This window comes from Chanos chanos, chromosome 5 (assembly GCF_902362185.1).
Source record: "Chanos chanos chromosome 5, fChaCha1.1, whole genome shotgun sequence".
Taxonomy (NCBI): domain Eukaryota; kingdom Metazoa; phylum Chordata; class Actinopteri; order Gonorynchiformes; family Chanidae; genus Chanos; species Chanos chanos.
The window spans coordinates 8,224,151-8,243,924 of NC_044499.1; the positions used below are offsets into that span (position 1 = coordinate 8,224,151).

The window sequence follows — 19,774 nt, forward strand, 5'->3', positions numbered from 1 at the left end:
GTTCTAACCTTCTTTCGAGCTTCTTCCTCTAGACCTAAGACAAAGAGAAAAAGAAGAACAGACGATATTGACAAGGGAGTCGTCCTGTTTCTTTCAAGAGTAAAGTGTACATCTCAGCAGAGAGTGCTTACGCAAGGAGATGCAATTCCGTTTTATGCATAAGCTGTACTAGATAAATCCCTTGGAAAACCTCAACAATGAATGCTGGCACTAAAGAACATCAATAACAGCCGCCTATAAGCTGGATAAAATGTCCATGTATAAGACGGAGTGGTGTAAGATTTTAGCCTTTGCTGTAATGATTACATTCTTTTTTATCATCTAACAATGTAGATCAATCCATTTACAGTTTTTATATCTCAGTAATATAGGCTAGTTCAATGAGAAAATCTAACCAGCAGCACTCATGACAGGTTTCAGAGGAGAACTGACATTGCTCAGAAATAAAGAGTGCTCTTTTTTTTCTCTTCTTCTTTTTTTTTTCTAATATAAAATCATGTTACAACTCATCTTGATGCATCTGTGCCTTGGCCTAAAATACACTCCTCCTTTCAGCAGAGTTTACTTCTCTGCATTATTTATTACTACTGTGGCAAAAGTGATCATTCCTACCGGTTGGTCTTAAATTAGATTCACACACATATTTTTCTATAGGTGTTCTTCATGAGTGTGTCTCATTGTTTGTGTATGTGTCTGTGTGTGTGTGTGTGTGTGTGTGTGTGTGTGTGTGTGTGTGTTTGTGTGAAGAACTGTAGTGTCATCATCTTCTTTTTTCATTTCCACCACGGTCAAACTCTATCCTAGGCTGGTTCACTTCACTGAACCACCAGTTATGTCAATCGATCAACAAATCTCAGAAGCCTATCAACTACGAACCGATGTTAGAACAAATGCATAACATGTATGCAAAGCTAGGGTTACAGGCATGAGAGTGAAAACACATAACTACGCGTTTGTTTGAAGACGCCTGTTACGGACTAGTCTTATTTAACAAAACACCAGCTGTAATTCTGCCTACACTAGCTGGCTTTTGAGTGTAGGGATGTCTCTGTTTACTACCTCCACTGTTTGCTGTCCATTAGAGTAATTACACTTACATCATATCACCGGCTGAGTCATCCATGATGCAGATGATACTATCTACCTTTGGAAATACAGCCCTACAGCCATGGAAACTGCAGAACGAAAATGGGTTCTGAGATTACAGGCTGAATACATAACATCTGAGAGGAAACATGTCCAATTAAGCCACAGTGTTGCTGACAGTAATCCTTCAAAGCTGTCTGCTGAAACCTAGCTGCTCCTCTCTCACCGGTTAAGAGGAGACCGCTGTGGCCAGAGTGATGAATCTCAGAGGAGGGGGGTCGTTCTCTGAGTTTGAAGTGTACGCGACATGCTTGGTGGGGTGCAGCAATCCTGCAGACAGACAACTGATCGGCTTAGAGCGGCCCCAGTGCCACCGCATGCTGTCAAATCAATGAGCAAAAGACGCCACGGGGGGGGGGGGGGTCTGATCAGTTGTAAGTCTGTGTAGATTTCAGGCTTTCGAAAGTGACTGCTACCCTCTCGTTTAGGCCTGCGTAGGTGCCTCAGACACCAAGGCCGTGTGCTCGAGACTCACGTCTACCTTCACGTCCACGGCGACCTTTCTATTTACTGCTGTCTCTTTAAGAAAGGCTGGAGAAGTGTGGAACTTATTCATGCTTTTAGGGCATCTCTCTATCCCCAGCCCAACTCCATTATAGATTAACTTTGGCACAAGCAGAGATTGTAATGCACGTCCCTCATTCAAGGTGCTCCCCAGCTTTTCACGGAAATGTGCAGAGGCTGCAAAACAGGGGAGTAACCTTGCTTTAACTACCGGAGCCAAGAGAATAAATGAAGAATATATAGACAGACACATAAAAAAAGACAAGTTGTTCACTCAAATAAACAGGATTTTGGCAAGTGTGTTTGAACAATCCGTGTAAAAAAAAAAGAAAAAAAAGACCAGGGAACCAGTCTTTGCACGGATAGTGAAATAAATGGACAGAGAGCAAACGGAAAACACACGGACACACGCACACACACACAAAAACATCAGTACTAACAACCTGAAAATGATGGATACTGCCAAAGGCAAATGATAAAGAGTAGTCATCTAATCTTCTCACTGAGACACCATATCATCATTAGAGTATTTCCGCACAATCAAAAGCGGCGGGGATGTCTATCAAGCTCAAGTCAATTAGAGACAAGCTTCCACTAATCTGACCAAAAGGCTTTGCGGTATGTTATTTCGTCTAAAGAGCAGCTTTCTCTCCATCAGACGGGCCAGGCTACGACTAGGCCACTGCGGGAGTTTCTTTTTGCACCATCCGTAAAGATTCCCGTTTTTAAAGACGGCAACATTCGGACGTTCATACTGAAAGTCACTCTATAGGACTCAGCGACTCTGGTTTAGACACAACCATTTCCCCATGAACACAGGCCCTGGCCACAGAAGCATGATAGATGCTGACAGCAGCTGGGGAGGCAGCTGTGTGTTTGTGTATGTACATGTCTGTCCATGGATTCAGCCAAGTAAGAGGATTCTTCTGGCTGTATGCGCACACATGTATCTAAGCCTCTCTAACACTGCACATCTGCTGGGAATTCTGGGCTTTGGGAATTCTCCACTGAGAGGGAGAATGCTGGTTGCCAGAGGAACAGACCCTAGGGGCACAACCATACCACAGGAGGAAGAGAGAAAAAGAAAGGGAGAGAGAGTGTTGCAGATGAGAGAGAGAGGGAGAGAGAGAGAGGGAAAGAAGAGTGAGAGATTCACTTTTAAATGTGTTGAGTGGGTGGGTTTAAGAGCTCTTTGTAACATCTATATCCAATTCTATATCTCATCACGCTGGCAGAAATTAGAAGCGGGCAAAGCATCTGAGCCTCCTGCGATTGTGATGAGATCTTTCACTCCTGCAAGCTCTTAGAATACTTAAGGACGGTTCAGAGCAATGGTTCAGAGCTTTAGAGATGGAGAGAGAAAGAGAGAATATGGATGAGAACACCCAGTTCAGCAGAGGGAGTGTTGAACTCTAATGTTGCAGAAAGATTATATATTGAAATCCCAGCTCTCAGTTTAAATGAGGTATTTAGTCTAGACAAAACACACCTCAGGCACACACACACACACACACAAATTTGTTTGCATAAATCATCTCTCCATATTGTACTGCACATACGGAATTACACTTCAAAAAATAAAGAAAAAAAGACTCAGACAGGGAGCAAACCCAGACACTAAAAATACCCAGGCACCATCTGCCATCTCTCTGCACCAAATGTTGCAAGGATTAACACTAAACATCCACATGCATTTACTGCATGAAATGCAACTGAATCTATCAAAAATTCACATTTGTGAAGAGGAGTTTCAAGACACTCCCCAACATGACCAGCCAATCTCCAATCAGTTCTCAATACACTGACATGTTAATGTCTTAAGATACCCTCCTATCACATTTCCATCACTTACTGTCTGTAAATGTTTCTCCTTTTTTTTAAGCGCTAAAAAAAATGACAAATCATGTGATGCATGTGCAAAATTATCAGATTTAGCATTTCCCTCCAAACCAGAGCCTCCGCCTAACAAAACCTTATTTATCCTGCATTACAGCTCCTTATCAGGAAATTGCAGCAAGAAAAAAAATGAGATGCATCAGACAATACCATAAAAGAATACAAAGGACTGTCAAGTCACTGAAATCAAGTAACCGACCGTTAATAACATGATGGATCTCAGTCTCCCCTGTTGTGCCTTAAGGATGTAACTGATTACAGGGTTGCATTCGTATTCCAGTTGCAACAACATTTTTAAAAAAAGCCTCTGTCCACACAACCATTGATAAACTACTGGATAAATGTCCGTTTTACTTAGGCTATCCAATTACCGTGTTTTCCTTTACCTTACTTTGCATGCTCTGATCATCTATTGCCCCTTTGTTAGCATGGAGAGAAGGATATCTGCCTCTTGTTGTTCGGTCAGTAAAACAGATTGCTCCACTGTGGGTTGGGCTTAGTGGCTAATCATCACGCTTAACCTCGCCTGTGCTGCTGGACATGATTCCAGTGACCCACTTCAGAGGATTTAATACTCCCAGCATGAAGCCAGGACACACACGCCAATGCTCCATGGATAGGAGAAACACAGCAGAATCAGAGAGAGCCACTAAGGACTGCAAGGAAGCTTCAAAACACCATGTTGCACTGCCTCTAGCATCTGTGTTTAAAGCAAAGCTAAGCTACATCCAGTGCTACAGCTGCTGGAGGGCCAAAGCCTATGAGTGTGTAGAACGCACATGCTAATCCACAGCACATGAAACTTCTGTGCTCGACTATAGCTGTAATTGTTTTGTTTTTTTTTTTCTTCTGACCTTTTCAGTGGGAAAGAAATTGTATTCACATCTCTGAAAAAGTGAGGTTAAGTGTGCAGCAAATGTTTTTTGAGGTTTGTCTAGGTTTCACCAGTAATTCTCTCTCAAGGATGGCAGTAGAGTTCAGCTCCTCATTATTGTCTAACAGCTAACAGCTCTAATTAAGCATCTCATCTGCCTTCAATCTTTCCCTTCTGAATCTTATCCTACTGTTACATAAATCACTGTCATCTTGAAACTACCACAGAACACTACCTTTCCCATACGTGAAATCCTTTGAAAAGATACGGGAATGCTTTGTAAAGGATTCAAATGAACTAATGTCTACTGTAAAAAGTTCTCAGCTCTGTTTGCAAACAAATGAAGGTTCTAATTTACATTAGGAACATGGTGGAAACATTTGTTTTGAGAGACAGTGTAACTTGTCTGTCATTAGCACAGGTCTCTGGTAATGCTAAGTCAAACAGCTAGCACAAACCAAATCCTTGACTGAAGCTTCATGGTCATGGACCAAAAGTGAAATAGTCTTATCCATTTTAAATCCATGACAAACTGGGTTGTCAGGTGTTTGTGATGACTGCAAGCTATTGTTCAGCTGTCTCTGTCATGCAGCCAGCAGTTCATGGGCCATGAAAAAGCATACAGACCAACTTGTCTTGACTAACCCTGAAAGGAAACAACAGAACTAATTTGAAGCTCAGGTTAACACCTGAACTCCACAATGCTACATGTACCCCCCACCCCACCCCAATGGAGCTAGAAGCTCATCAGAGGTATAACTAATCAGTCACTTCGAATGCAAAAAGCTTCTGCTCTCAACTGTGCTTAACTACAGTCTTAACTACAGTCAGAACATTGGAACTAAATGAGAGCTTATCTTCCTAAGTACTTCCATGTGCAATAACTAGAATATTCTTGAACTATCCGTATGGAATGAATAGAATAGAATAGAATAGAAATATTTTTTTCAGAAACTGAAACTTTCTAGAAAGTCATTTTGATGGATTTTTCTGCAAAACATTTGTAAAGATCTGTGAGGAGATAATACCACAAACATCGTACACATTTACCTAAGACAGATAGTGGATCTTCGAAGTCTCACTGAAAACTTTGAAGAATAATTCTGTGGTTCAGGTTATTTGGCTGCACTACTTTTTATATTGATGTCTGATTGTGGTTGTCATTTTGGAGAAGTGCAAACATCCCTGTAAATCACGTATACCTTTACAGTGCGTTTCAGCACCTAGCAAGACGCTCAGGTTTGTGGGAGGATACTTAACTGCCATACGTGTTGACAGACAATGCATCTGCTTGTACTAATACCGTGTATAAAACACAAGACTATATGGTATTCAAACGCACAGTCTGCATCATATTTATCATGGCCACCATGAGTCACTGACACAATATGAAGCGTTATAATGCAACCAAAAATCAGGCATAGACGACGTCAGAATGGCACGTCTTCTTTACTGATGTCTCTCCCTCTGTCTCTCACGCCCACGCAGATCATGCAGTTGCATGTTGTAACTAAATTTAAACATTTACATAGAATCGCTACACACCTTATGCATGTTTTTCCTTTTTTTAATAACATGACTTGACTTGCACACTGCTGTTTCTTCGCCATGTATGTTGTATTGCACGAGAGGCCGGGACATGTCCACATACAAAGTCCAACATCAATGGACTGAGCCAATGTTTTGTCTCTTCCGACCTATTTGTAACTGTCCCCACCTAGACAGCATGTAATTGTCACTGTGGTATGACTGTATATTCATTCTCTCGTCGTAACCAGCTGTTCTTCAGAAAAGGAAAAGATATTTGATCGCAAAATATCAAGAAAACCATACATCTTGACGTCTAAATATGCGATTAGAGTAAGAACACAGCTCGGGCACTATGCGCCGGAGTAAACTATGAGTTAAGCGTATCTGCATCAGTTTGTCGTCGATCCACCCTGAGTACGATATCATACGCAGCTCGTTTCATTCATAAATAGCAAAGGGTTTCCATCACGCTGGCGGTCCCGTTATTTCACAAGAATTTCTCATAATTCTGCTTCCAAACACACATATTTTAATCCACAATATTTTATATCCACTCTCAGTCTGTTGTATATGCCATGTTGTAATCATATCAAATTAATATTTACAGCAACAATGGTCATCTCTCACATGTCTCGCATCTCTCACATGTAACCAAGACATACCGTTGACCCAGTATCTGCGGTTAATTTAGCCATACAGCACGAATTAATCGAAATCTTTGTCCCAGATTGTCCAGTTGCTGACGGAGTGCGTTTCAACCACAAATAAACAATAGCCATTTAATGAATGAACAGATTTCATAAGTCGATGGGCAATTCGATTTGCCTACCTGAACTTAACGGATCCTTTGTGACTTGTTTTGGGACAGCACAGATGAATGACAGAGAACGCTAATTCCGTACTAAAGCATTTTATACTAATAATGACGACCTGATATAGTCCAATCTCAGCTGCAGCTCTCTCTCTCTCTCTCTCTCTCTCTCTCTCTTTTCTCCCTCCCTCTAAACTCGCTGCAACCTCTTGATACCGAAGATAGAAGGTGGGAGGCGCAAACATTACTCTCTTAGATGAACACACTACACACAGTGATCAAAGGAGTAAAAGCGTTAATGTCAAGTAATCACTGCCTTCTCCACGAAATAGCCCGTGTCACCACTTAGTACAAGCACCTGAATGATGCGTAGACAAAAGCAGGTCAGCGAACTTTCTTGTATGTGGTCATTTGCTAAATTAGAGTAATGTACTAGAACTTTCATATTAGATTCAACTGAATCCAGTGTAGTAGAGGGTTTTTTGATTGTTTGTTTTTGTTTTTTATTCATTCTTTTGCTTGTTAGTACCACTGATGTCAAAGGTTGACATCCTTGGTACCAGCCAAACCATAACTGTTAATTCTAACCTCAACTGTGCATTTGCGCGCACACACACACACACACACACACAAAAAAAATTAATAGCATTTTCTTGTGGGAAGAGTTGAATGCCAAAAACCTGAACACTATTCAGCTGATCCATACATTCCTGCAATGACTCATCCAGCCCTGCATTCATCCTGCAGATCGAGTTCTGTTCAGGTATTTTGTACTGGGTCTAGATTTTACACCATGCATGTACTGCTCTCATACCACAAGGTGACATGCTGCGGTGGTTGAGTCCAATACGCTTTTTTAATACACAAAATAAATCATTAATAGCTCAAGGTTAAAATTTGCACAGAGTATGGGTTCATGAGGCTGCCAGATGCCCCCCCCCCCCCCCCCCCCCCCCCAGAGCTTTTGTATATCAAGTAAAGGGGTCGTGCTAAAACATTCCCGTGTTGAGATATCCCTGTCATTTATTTAACTTTTATGTGGTCCTCCCTCTCTCTCTTTCTGGATTTTTTTTCTATGTCTGATTCCTCCTTTTCCAACCCATGCACTACCTCTTCTTCCACTTTCATCCAGGTGTTGATCTCCTTTGCGACTCCTCCTTGATTTCTTTTTCTTTTTTTTTAATGATATGGTAAATGAAAATATAAATTGCCATAACATGCACTGCGTAAAGGTCCAAAGAATAAGGTAATAACACAGTGACATAAGGAGACAAAAAAACAGATTATGGAAACAAAAAGGCAGCATAAAACTCCGCCCCCCCCCCCCCCATCCCCCAAAAAAGAAGAAAGCCAGACATCTTCTAAATCAATCCAAATGCAGCTAAGCCCTATAACTCATCTTTTTTGGGATTCATCTATTCACAAATCTTCTTCTTTCCTCCCTCTAACCTGAGTGGAATTTGAAATCCTGCATTAAATTTACTCAAAAATACATTTGTCTCCCCCAGTCTGTCGGTACAAGTATTACACTTAAAGAGCGTCGGTCAAAAAAGAGAGCTGCACGTTTTTTCTTGCTTTGCTGAATAGATCTACCAAAATGACCACATGAAGGTAAGACCATCACAGTGTGACAAAGGTGTGACCATGTGCAAGGTAAAAAAAAACAAAAAAAAAACAGGATGCCCCTGTCTGCCAGTTTCATCTCAGAGAACAGAATACAAAATACATCCCTCCCATATGTTCCATAATTACATATAGGAAAAAAAAATGAACCTGTAAAACCATAATACCATTATTCATTTTTTCCCCCACTATGTTTCACTTTGTTAGAGTACTGTTAGCATAGCTCTGTTTCCATTACACTTACCATTACCTTCCACCCTTATAAAACTTATTTCAATATATCACGTCAGTCTGTTTTCTCAGTCTGACACATTTGATCCTCAGACGACCGGATGAATGTCTCCACCGCTTTTAATATTGAGCCGCCAGTTAAAATGATGTGTAGCACACTTTATTGCTTAACAGGTTAAATAGAAATTATGTCAAACACATGAACAGCAGTTTGCTTCCCATTTATCGCAATACAGGTTTAATATCAGCTCACTTGTATGTTTGCACAGTTTGTCATATCTTGTTTGAATATCATTTTGGTAACACAATGCACTACTTTAACTGGATGTACAAAACAGTATTGGGTAATGATTTTGCATGTCAAATCCATTAAAATGCAAATTCATGTGTGTCACGTTAGACATGCATATGACTTTTTTCAGTCAAATAAACTATATCTACTGTGCTTCTTTCCAGAAAACCAAGCAACGCAGACTTAATCAACATATGTGACCTTTGCTAGGTGTTTTTTTTCTTTAGCATTTTTTTATGACTACTGTATTATCTTATCTGCATCTATGCCTTTCCCCCTCTCCACCGCCTTCTCTGGGTGTTGCTGGATGAATGAATGGAGACCTATGTGAGACCAGCTGGTCTCTTGGAGGGGCGGGGGCCTGGGATGGTGAACAAACACATATGGAAAGTACCGGAAGCTGACACACATCACCTGCCTTCATTATGAGCGCTTTCCAGGAAAAAGGTTAAGCATGTCACAAGGGTTCCAGGGGAAAGGGAACACGGTGAATAAGGCATACATATAGCATTAACTCCATAATCTCTGTATCGGTCTGTTAACGCATGAAACAAACTGGTCACATGCAGTCTAAATCAAAAGGAAAAAAAAAATTCCTTTCCATGTGAATCAGATTCCTGCTGCTTTCCCCCACCCTTTTCCTCAGAATTAGCGCCTTATTTAGACCGAATAAGAGGTGTATACATTCCAGAGCATGTCACAGACACATGGTGACATACAGCAGTACATACACCTTGTGAACTCCAAGGCCTGAATGATATTCAGACCATTAGATTCTTTCCTTCCTTCAAATAAAGCCTTGGGTACATTAATCCACATTTTCATAAGGAATAGAGCAGTTACAGCTGGAAACCTACTTTGTGTCAGCCTGATCCATGTAACTGCAGTCAAGAGAGCAGTATCAAGGAGTGTCCATACGATCAATAATAGAGTATCTGTAGCGAGAGGAATAACTTGAGCAAGAAGGAAGATTAAATAAACTCGGATCGCACAGTGTTGACATGTGAAACTGGATATGGCGTGTCTTCACCTGTATAAAAACCCTTATAAACAATGACACCTTTCACTGTGTTGTCTATAGCTTTCATTTGAAGCACCCTGTTGCACACATGATTTCTGACTGTACTGAGATGGTGGCCTTCATGCACTAATGAGCAGATATCAGTAGGGCAGGACTAACAAGTGGCACAATGCACCCCGAGTACAGTACAACGCGCTGCGTCAGAAAGCACTGTAGAGTGTAACCGTTGGATTCCAACATGGCATTTAACATGGGGTGTTAACAAGAGACATCAAGACATAAAGTTTGTTGTCTTGAAATATTTGTTAGCTGAATACTGTTTAGGAGAACAGCGTTTTTACTATGTCCGTGCTGCCTTTTTCCTCCAGTAGTCCTCTGAACCATCCTAGAAACTGCCTATAGTACATACGCCCTCGAGTCAGTAACCAAACACACATTAAACAAAATAGCAGGATTAATGCCCCACCTCTTCTGTCTTATTATCTAACCAAACCAAATTAATTTTATCATATTAGCATATGCCTTCATTTGTCAGGCAATCTTTAAATATTTACTTTATTCAGATCAGTTTTCATGGAGTCTGTTCATGAATATCCAATGCAATTGATAATGACCCAGGGCAGACTCCTTATACAGTTCCCATAAACTGTTCATTTCACACTGAGATGAACATTTCATTGACTTTGAAATGAAATGACTTTCATTTAAAAGGACCACAAAAGTGGTGTGTAGTCAAATGGTTCTCCATACCAAAGAGATTGGTTTGGTGATGGTGTCATTTAAAAATACATAGGATGCCGAGAAACCGCATTGTTTACTTTTGTAATTGTGTAGGATGCAGAATTCAGAAACAGACAGCAATGCAATGTGTCCTCACAAAATATTTTGTTTTATTCATTGAAAGATGAAAGTGAGATGAAAGAACTTGAGATCACAACACAAAACAAAACAGAACAAAACAAACAAACAAACAAACAAAAGCATGAATCAATTTGTTAGTACAATTAACAGGGTTAGCGAACAATACATTAAAATGATGAACAATGACATCCATGCAAAACAAAGGAAGAACGAGATACCCATGAATATCTGCTGTCAAAATCATGAAAGTGGCTCCAGGTGAGAATTATGCTCTTTGTTTGGCTCAGTTGTGTTTTCAGTTGTGCTGTTCTGGTGGGATACATAATAATGACGACGACTCAAGGTCGTTCGTCATGAAACAGCAGACCAACGTCATGAGCAGAACTGTAAACAGGGGCGTCCTGGTCAGGATCACTTAAGGCTTCCTCAGTGGCATCCTTCACTTATTCTTGTCATGGCCTAACAATGAAAAGGCTGCAAAGTGAAAAAAAAAAAACATTTTTAACCTTTACATAGATGATGTTTTCAACATATTTCAAAACAGGTCTTTGTTTAAAGCAAGGTTCTACTCACACCCTGACAAAACCTCACTAAGTGCTTCTTGAAAGCGTTTCTCTCCTGCGGTAACACAGCTAAGCTAAAGAAACGCATCAAAACAACGACGTATGTTTGACAGTCTCCTGGGCACATATGTCACTGTGATGGCATACGAACCATATTTTCTGAACTACGTGTATCTCACTAACTCAGCTTTACTTTAGCAGAACACTTTTCCCTTCCAGAGGAAGCAGAACGCTGACAGACACCAGCAGATGTTAGTCACATCTCGCATCATCACCGTTATAGACAGTATATGAGAGATCATGTTCCAACCCAATTAGCTTGCTACACCAATAAGGTATGCCAATAACGGATTAGCCTCAGATAGTGTGCACCTCTGAAGACTCCGCTCTTTACAGTGAACTAATCCTGCATCCGTAAAGACTGTGGATTCAGAAGACAACACGTACACAGAATGGCGATCCACTACATTTGCTTAGCCCTATTTCTTGTGTTAAAAACAACTTTGCAAGGCCATCATCATTCTTGCATCCCCCGCATAGAGGCAGTCTAATGCATCTTTCAGATGCTGTGTTTATACGTATTTTTTGTCTCCTCCTAAGAGTATCAGTACCAGTTTTGAAGTTGCCAAGTCACAGTGCAGTTTTGAAATTCAGACTTAGAACGAGCAGGTAGGGTCTGCCGTGCTGGCTAGAGGTACAAAGTGCGTATATCTCTTCGGGATACCGACCTCACGGTTACAACGAGTCATCACAATCGAACCAGGCCGCACAAGCATTTGTTCTAGACGTGTTCAACCGGCATGAAGAACTACCAGCTGCTATTGCTTTATTTCTATTAGACAGCCTAAATATCTTAATGTCTTACCTTCTGTGGGAACTGACTCTGCGACGTTTTTGGCTTTGTTGCTCAAGTCGTTGACCACATTGTCAAACGTTGCTTCGTGTTTGAGGAAAAAGGGTCGCACAACACGCGTGTACAGCATCTGAGAACCATTCCAGGAGACTGGAGCCATGCACCACACTAAGAAGACACACTGGAAGACAAGGGCAGAGGGCGTCACATGACACACCAACCATACGCTAAAACCGCAGTGAAGAGCACTTATCCCAGTCTAACCACCTAGTTACAACAGACTTTTATTAAAATGGCCACTGAGCCCCAGAGCTCTGATTTAATGACATCTTTGGATAAATCTTTCCCCAGAAATATCGACAAAGGCAGGTCTACTTCTGAAAGTGGTGTTATGTGATAGAGAATGTTCAAACCTTGTGTCCTTTTGAAAAAAAAAAAAAAAAGGCTCACAAAATCCTTTCGAATATGCTAAATGCTGAGGTAGTCATATGTTAGTCTGTCCAGACCCTTTAAATCTTCCCATGGGTCTCGGTATCAAATGTTTCTCCTCTAACTGAACAGTGATGGGATTGGACAACAAATCCACTGAGATCAAAATTCAGCACATCAAAACACAGAACATTAAGTGAGTAATCAGGAAAAGCTGCCCTGTGTAATCCCGATTTAAGCTTTGGTTAGCATTCAAAGCAAAATTTACAAGGAAATGAAAATTCAGCCATCTGATACAAGCTCCCTCTGACAGTTACAGAGTGACATACAGAGCATGGTATGTGGTTTATCTGTTAGATAGGGCGTAAAAGAACTGTGCCGGAAATGATTGACAAACGCACACATTATATCAACTCTGCCAGTGTAAAATTGGCAGAGCGCTAAATATTTAAATACTGTATTTTTAGACCAGTTTATAGGTAGTCAAATTTGCAAATGTATCAGTTGATGGCCACGCTATCATTGAAAGTCCAGAGAATGCAGGGGTAAATGGTCTAAAATAAATGTGCTTTTTCCTACTACTATGATGTCATGCAGAATTACCATAAGGTCAGTACTGCTGACTACTAAACTGTACAAAGCGGTGGCAGAAAGCTATATTCATACGTTTCAAGCGATACCAAACATCTTATAACATGAGAGAACATAGCATTCACATTTTGTCAGTTTTACTCCATGCCACCTTTTCTTTCTTTTTCTTTTTCTTTTTTTGAGATGAACGTGGAGGTGCGTGATACCAACATGTCTCAACAAAATTGCCAAACTGGCTTTTAACTCACCTTCCCAGCATAGTAAAAAGGGAACCAGAAGAGAAAGATGTCGGAGAAGAATTCTGCCACGCTGAAGAGTCCATACACCACCCAGTAGGTTAGCCATTTGGTATCATCATCTTTATTACTGCTCTCAATGGCTTTAATACTGAATGAGGAGCAGAACAGATACCTTATATCAGGGGGGTATTCCAGAAAGCGGGTTTAGTGAAAACTCTGAGTTAGTTAACTCAGGACAAGTAGTAAATCTCCTTACAGAAGAGCAATAGGGCTCTGTTTTATTAGGAGAATGAAGCCATAGGGCTCTTCTATTAGGAGCTTTACTACCGCCTCTGAGTTAACCAACTCTGAGTTTTTACTTAACTCGCTTTCTGGAACACCCCCCAGCACATATCGCCACAAAATAAAAACAGTACGGGGTCAAGAGACAGTAGGAATTGGACAGTTTGTTGTTGTTCGTTTTGCTTGTTGTTATGCGTATTATGTAACATGTGTGAGTACAATACAAGATTTGGGATGCAGCCCGATCTTGTTAGAAAACTCGACGTTAGAAAATGAAGATGTTCGTCAGGTTTACGTACGAAAAATATGCCGGATAAACGAAACCGATCAAGTTGCAGAGGAGGGAGGCTCCATAGCCATAGACCAAGTAGAGTGCAGTAAAGGCAAGTGCACCTGCAGGGCAAACAGACAGGAGAACACAAATCACTTTATAATATTCAAATAACGACCAGCAATTGTACTGATGAGAGCCAGGCGCTGTTCAACAGGATGTGCGTTCAGATGAGCAGGAACGGGAGAGAGCAAACAAATGAACTCAAACACGAGGTTTCAAGCGTGGCACGCTATTCTTTAGCTTTAACGTGTTAAGGTATTTAAACCATTAACCACGAGAGAGTGAGAGATTCCATCCAAATGTTCTTTAGGTCAAAGTGCTTAAGATTTTTCTTCTGTGCAGCTGCAGTGCGTTAACGCCTTTATTGGAAATCGAGGCCCTAACTGAGCACAGATACAAATGCAGCATACATTCAGTGAGTGTACAGCCTAAAAACCAGGGAAGTTAGCTCAGGCTTGAATGTAAAAAGCAGAAGAAGGGAGCTCTTATGCTTGATTATTTGCATAAGGAAACACCCAGCAAGCCTGTTTTTCCACTGCATTTCCCACACCGATAAACATTATGGTTATCAGCACCTAAACTAAAACTTCTGTTTAAGTCTCTCAGAGTTTTCTCTCTTATGCTTCACTGAATTTCACAAAAGTGAAACAAGTTTCAAGTTACGTTTTTTTGTTATTCTTTGTGTGTGGCAGTTTATCAGGATAAGATGCTGTTGCCTCTCCTTTAGATCGAATGAACGAAGCTGCTCTTTCGTTGCAGTCTGACATTTAGAGAGAGGATAATACATCCATTAAAAGTCAAACCCTATAAAATCCATGACTCCAACAATTCAATAATTTCACCACTATCAGTATTTTGGCCATGCGTCTTTGCATCAGAACAACTCAGCCATTGTCCTGATTCACAATACTGAGTCCTCAAACTTTCACTTGAAATGTCAAAGACTGAATTCTCTTATTTCACTAACCAGAGGTAACATCAAAATATCACTGCAGTAAAAATCTAAGAATAAACCGAAACTATCAGGGTGACTGCTCCATAAGCTCTGCATGTCTGAGTTGATAAAAGAAGCCAAGGCAACACCCTATACAAGCCAGTGAGTCCCTCAAGCTCTGAATTCAGCCTCTGTAATATAGCACAGATATTTTGAGGACATGTTGGACAGTTAAAAATATCCTAAGGGACCAGCTGTTAGCACCAGGAAATCAGAGCCTCCACAATTAAACAAGGAGTGGCTGTCAGAGTCATAATGACACAGGACCAGGGGAGATCTTTAGGGCAGGTGCATGTAGAAAGATGATAACCAGCTTCAACTGTGGACCCAGTAGGTTGGAGGCTGCCTTTGAACACCATTCACCCAGTCATTGACTGCTATCATATCAACTCTGACACAAAAATCTTGTTCAAAGTCCAGAGATCATCACAGCAGGACTGCTGGGTCATTTAGTGTGACTAATGTATTCTGACAGCTAAATGGGGTCTATTTCAACAAGGGTAACAAACAGCTACAGGTTGCTAAGTGATCCACGGCACTTAATTAAGAAAAATAATCAAGCAAAGGCTTGATTCTTAAAGTCCAATAATCTGCTCTACGGAGAGAAAATGCTACAGAATCTTACTCAGTTTGTTGTTTGGTTGACTACATGTTTAAATAAAACTAGGGCATGTGACAGATTAGGGTACATGGCTAAAAAAGCAGTGCCCTTTGCACTATACTCAACCTTCTTCGTGGCTAAGGGAACGCCATAGGCTTTCTGTCTACCAAACGAGTTGGGATACAAACGGTCGAGGTGAAGAGTCATCGACTAAGAACAGACAAACAACGATTAAATTCGTTATTGATCAATATGACGTACAGAAACATAATACATATGTATTTTGGAGAACCGTGCGGTAACATTAAGTGTTCATGAAATTCCACATTTAGATCCAGGTTACGCTGATCTGTCACAACGAGTCTGAATTGCATAACGAACTCAGTGACTCTATTCATGACGACAAAAAACTTTAAACAAACAGTGGGCTGTTTATAAAAACGTACCTGATGCAATATATTGCTTCTGAATTCCAGTTTTCTCCTCCAGTTTGTTTAAATAATCCGTAAACGCGTTCTTCTCATTGAGAAATTCGTTGTAACGGTCCTTCAGTGCTGCCATCATTTTGCACCTTCTCCGTTGTAGATGACAGCGCTATATAACAAGAGTTGCCTTTACAGACAGTACCGTGAAAGTCCACCACTACTTTCTTCCGTGAGCCTTTGACAGCACTATCACAAACTTTCGTAACTTTTTCATATTATCTCCGTTTACATGGTTAGTGCCAGTCAAACCCCCAATCATTAATCAGGAAACGCTTAGCGTCACTTAGGCAGGAGGGGCTATCACCTTGGAGGAGGTGGGGGGTACAGATTGCAAGTACAGAGAGTTGCACCAGTGTCCAATATTTCGCCCCTTCGTTATCATCACAGTTGGAAGGATTCTGTTAAGAATGTCAGAAGTACACCATACATGTTATGTATTTATATATTAATATGATATCCAGAACATTTGAAAAATATGTGACATACCAGTATAAAATCCTCTTCAACGATTGCGTGTAAACTTGTGTGAACTAACTGTATTGTTTCCACTTTCCGAATTTCCATTTCCAAATTACATTGCGTAATTTCTGGAAACCTGAAATACCCAATCACAAGATATTCCCATAAAAAGGGCAGTAGTAACATATTGAAATAGTGATATGTTGACCCAGTTATTACATTCAAATAACCGCCACGTGTATCTCTAACCATGTGCCGAAAAAATTTATTCGGAACTTTGACCTTAATAATTGATGTATTGCGATACCACTTATGTAGCCGAAGTTGGCTTACTTCACACCAGCGGGTGGCGCTCTCTACATTCACATCTTTTCGAACTTTTTTTTGAAGCGCTACGCAACAGTTGGTCCATAGACTGTTCTGCACTAATCGTACCTCACAGCAGTGCTCTAGTACTCCAACAATGGGGAAAAATGCATCAGAATTATGCATAACATTTTATCAGCTCAGGACATCTTACTGTGACTCCCAGGAAGAAAAATAAATAACAAGTAGGCTATATGCTGATGTTTGCTCCGACAGAAACGGCCTGTGCGTGACCAGACATCTGTCCACTAAAGTTTCAGACACATCCTGTCCATCCATAGCTTTTCAGGATTTAAAAAAAAAAAAAAAAAATTTGTCATTGCACAACACTGTCTATGTATGAGGTTTATGTTCTGTTACGATCCACCAGCTTATGAAGCACTGAAGTAAATTATTCTCGTAAAAAAAAAAGAGAAAAAATGCTTTATGTGACTGTTTTAAATGTGCTACAAAAAGCAACAAGAATCAGAATCATGAAACAGATTTCAACTCTTGAAAATATCTTAGTGATACTCACTGGAGCAAAAATGAGCATGTTTGCTATACATCTCTCCACTGAAGCTTTACACACAAACATGTGCATTGCTTCAAAAACTCATTTTAGCAAAGTCCTATCACTGTAGTAGCAAAGTCCTATCTTCAGCATTACATAGGTTTATATTCTCTTCTCATTGCATTTTCCTCTGATCATTCTAATGAAGCCTATCTATGTATCTATCTATGTATCTATCTATCTATCTATCTATCTATCTATCTATCTATCTATCTATCTATCTACCTGTCTGTCTGTCTATCTGTCTGTCTGTCTGTCTGTCTGTTGTACAGTCTGTCTGTCTGTCTGTTGTTGGGCAGAACTTTGATAACCTCATAAATAAGACACATACACATAATAGCCTCACACATACAACCACCACAGGCATTTATGGTTGATCAATTATGAAAAATTGATTTTAACCCTAATTTGGTTCAGTTTTAAAGGGACAAGTGGCCGTATCTTTGAAAAAAGTACTTCAGCAATCTGTATTGCAGTGGGCATGTGTAAAGGACTTTGCCCCAAACATCACTTCAGAAATGTTTTTATGAAAACTGCCATAATGTCTTGTCACAGCTCTTCTTTAACTATATTCAAAAGCAATATTGCAGTGCAGCACATTTTTAGTCAATATTATTGGCCTTATCCATACTAATACACTCATTAATTTCTTCATTTGTTCATTCACTCATTCATTCATTCATAAAATGTGGGGCTAATCCTTTTAAACCACTAAAATCTTGTGCCATACCAATTAATTTAATCATGTGTCTAGACTGAATGATGGGGACACCTGGTGCAAGGCTGATAACAGAAGGAAGGTCAGTTCCCATAGGAAGTCTTTAATTGTGAGACTCAAGCTGAAGTCGTTGTAGACTGAAACAGTCGTCCACGAGTAGTCAGCAAATGTGATTGCATCAAATTACAGTGACTTACCTCATGTTGTGACTATAGAAGAGGCTGCTCTAATTGTTCGGAGGACTTAATCCTCTTTTCACAGAACAACGGAAGAGTTTTAGCTACGTCTCCTTGCCCATAGCGTCAGAAGAATGGCATTGTCTGTGCTAAGTAACCAAATTCTTTGTGGTTAGTGATTCAGAGTGCTAAATTCAATGTCACAGACACAGTGATGTGCTGACAGTTCTTTCTTCTTTTTTTTTTTTTTACTTCCAAATATCATATGAATTCTCCCATAGAAAAGAATATAAATATATAAAGAATATGAAGAATAGCAACTATTATCCAGACTTAAACATTTCATACAATGAACCATTGAACATGCACTGTTTTCATCCCGCTCATATGTTTCTCCATTTTTTCCCCCTCCTCCATGTTTTTGAGTTAAATGCATACAATGATTAATCAGCACAAGTATGAAGCGACACTTTTCTGGTGCAGAAGTGTGACAAGAGTGCAAACAATAGTTCTAATTGTTATTACTGCAAAAGAGAATATGAAACTCTTTTTTTTCCCCTCATGCTAACCGCGTAAAAGGAAATGCTTGCCCACTAGCCGAGAACAGGATGAGGCAAGACTTGTCTGGTCACATCAACTTTTTATTTTTTAACTGTTCAGTGGACCGCTGCCTCTGTTCTTTGAATTAGTATTCCTGTGTTTTTATGTGTAATAAGGGGTTTTATATCCCTCTCTGTGGGAAATTCTCAGCAAACCATTGAATGAGGTTTAAGAAGTATGTTTATCTGTGATATCTGCAATGAGCTGATGCAGAGCTGGATGTCTGATTTATCTTGAATCCCTGTCCACTACAAGGATATCATTATCCGTGAATCACAGCTGATATCATGGCTGAATCTGTCTTTCCCTCTAAATTCCCACCACCATTGTTGCCAAAATAATAGGTGAATAGGCCTGCCCAGCTTTTGGTACAAGGGCCTCAAACTAATAGGATTTCAATTAACTCAGACATCAAAGTTATGCCTACTGTCTTAATGCTTACTTCAGCCTGTACATAGTTCAGATGTCAACAGCTCACACCTAAAGTATTTCTATGTAGCCTATGCGGCATTTTAAATGAAAACATGTGTGTTACTAATATTGAAATAAATAACATTTACTTAAATAAATCCACTGACTAAATTGCAATGTTCAAATCCTACCATGCCAAAAACAACAACCTTGTCATGATTCGTCCTTGTTTCTGTTTGTGTGCTCGCACGGGGTTGCCAACGAGTGTGACGTCAAGATGTCATGAAGGTTATTAAGGCCCCTAACGTATGCTGTCTTTACCTATTAAAGG

At 40.2% G+C, this 19,774-nt stretch overlaps 1 protein-coding gene across 1 annotated transcript; it reads right to left on the reverse strand.

Moving 5' to 3' along the window:
• Window positions 1-10,796: 10,796 nt before the first annotated feature.
• zgc:101744 (Receptor expression-enhancing protein 6-like) lies at window positions 10,797-16,364 on the reverse strand. The gene is made up of 5 exons (XM_030773876.1): window positions 16,122-16,364; window positions 14,046-14,139; window positions 13,474-13,612; window positions 12,218-12,386; window positions 10,797-11,263 (listed from the first exon to the last, which is right to left on the reverse strand). Exons 1-5 carry the CDS (start codon window positions 16,237-16,239, stop codon window positions 11,229-11,231), a joined length of 555 nt encoding a protein of 184 aa, XP_030629736.1. The 5' UTR covers window positions 16,240-16,364; the 3' UTR covers window positions 10,797-11,228.
• Window positions 16,365-19,774: the final 3,410 nt, after the last annotated feature.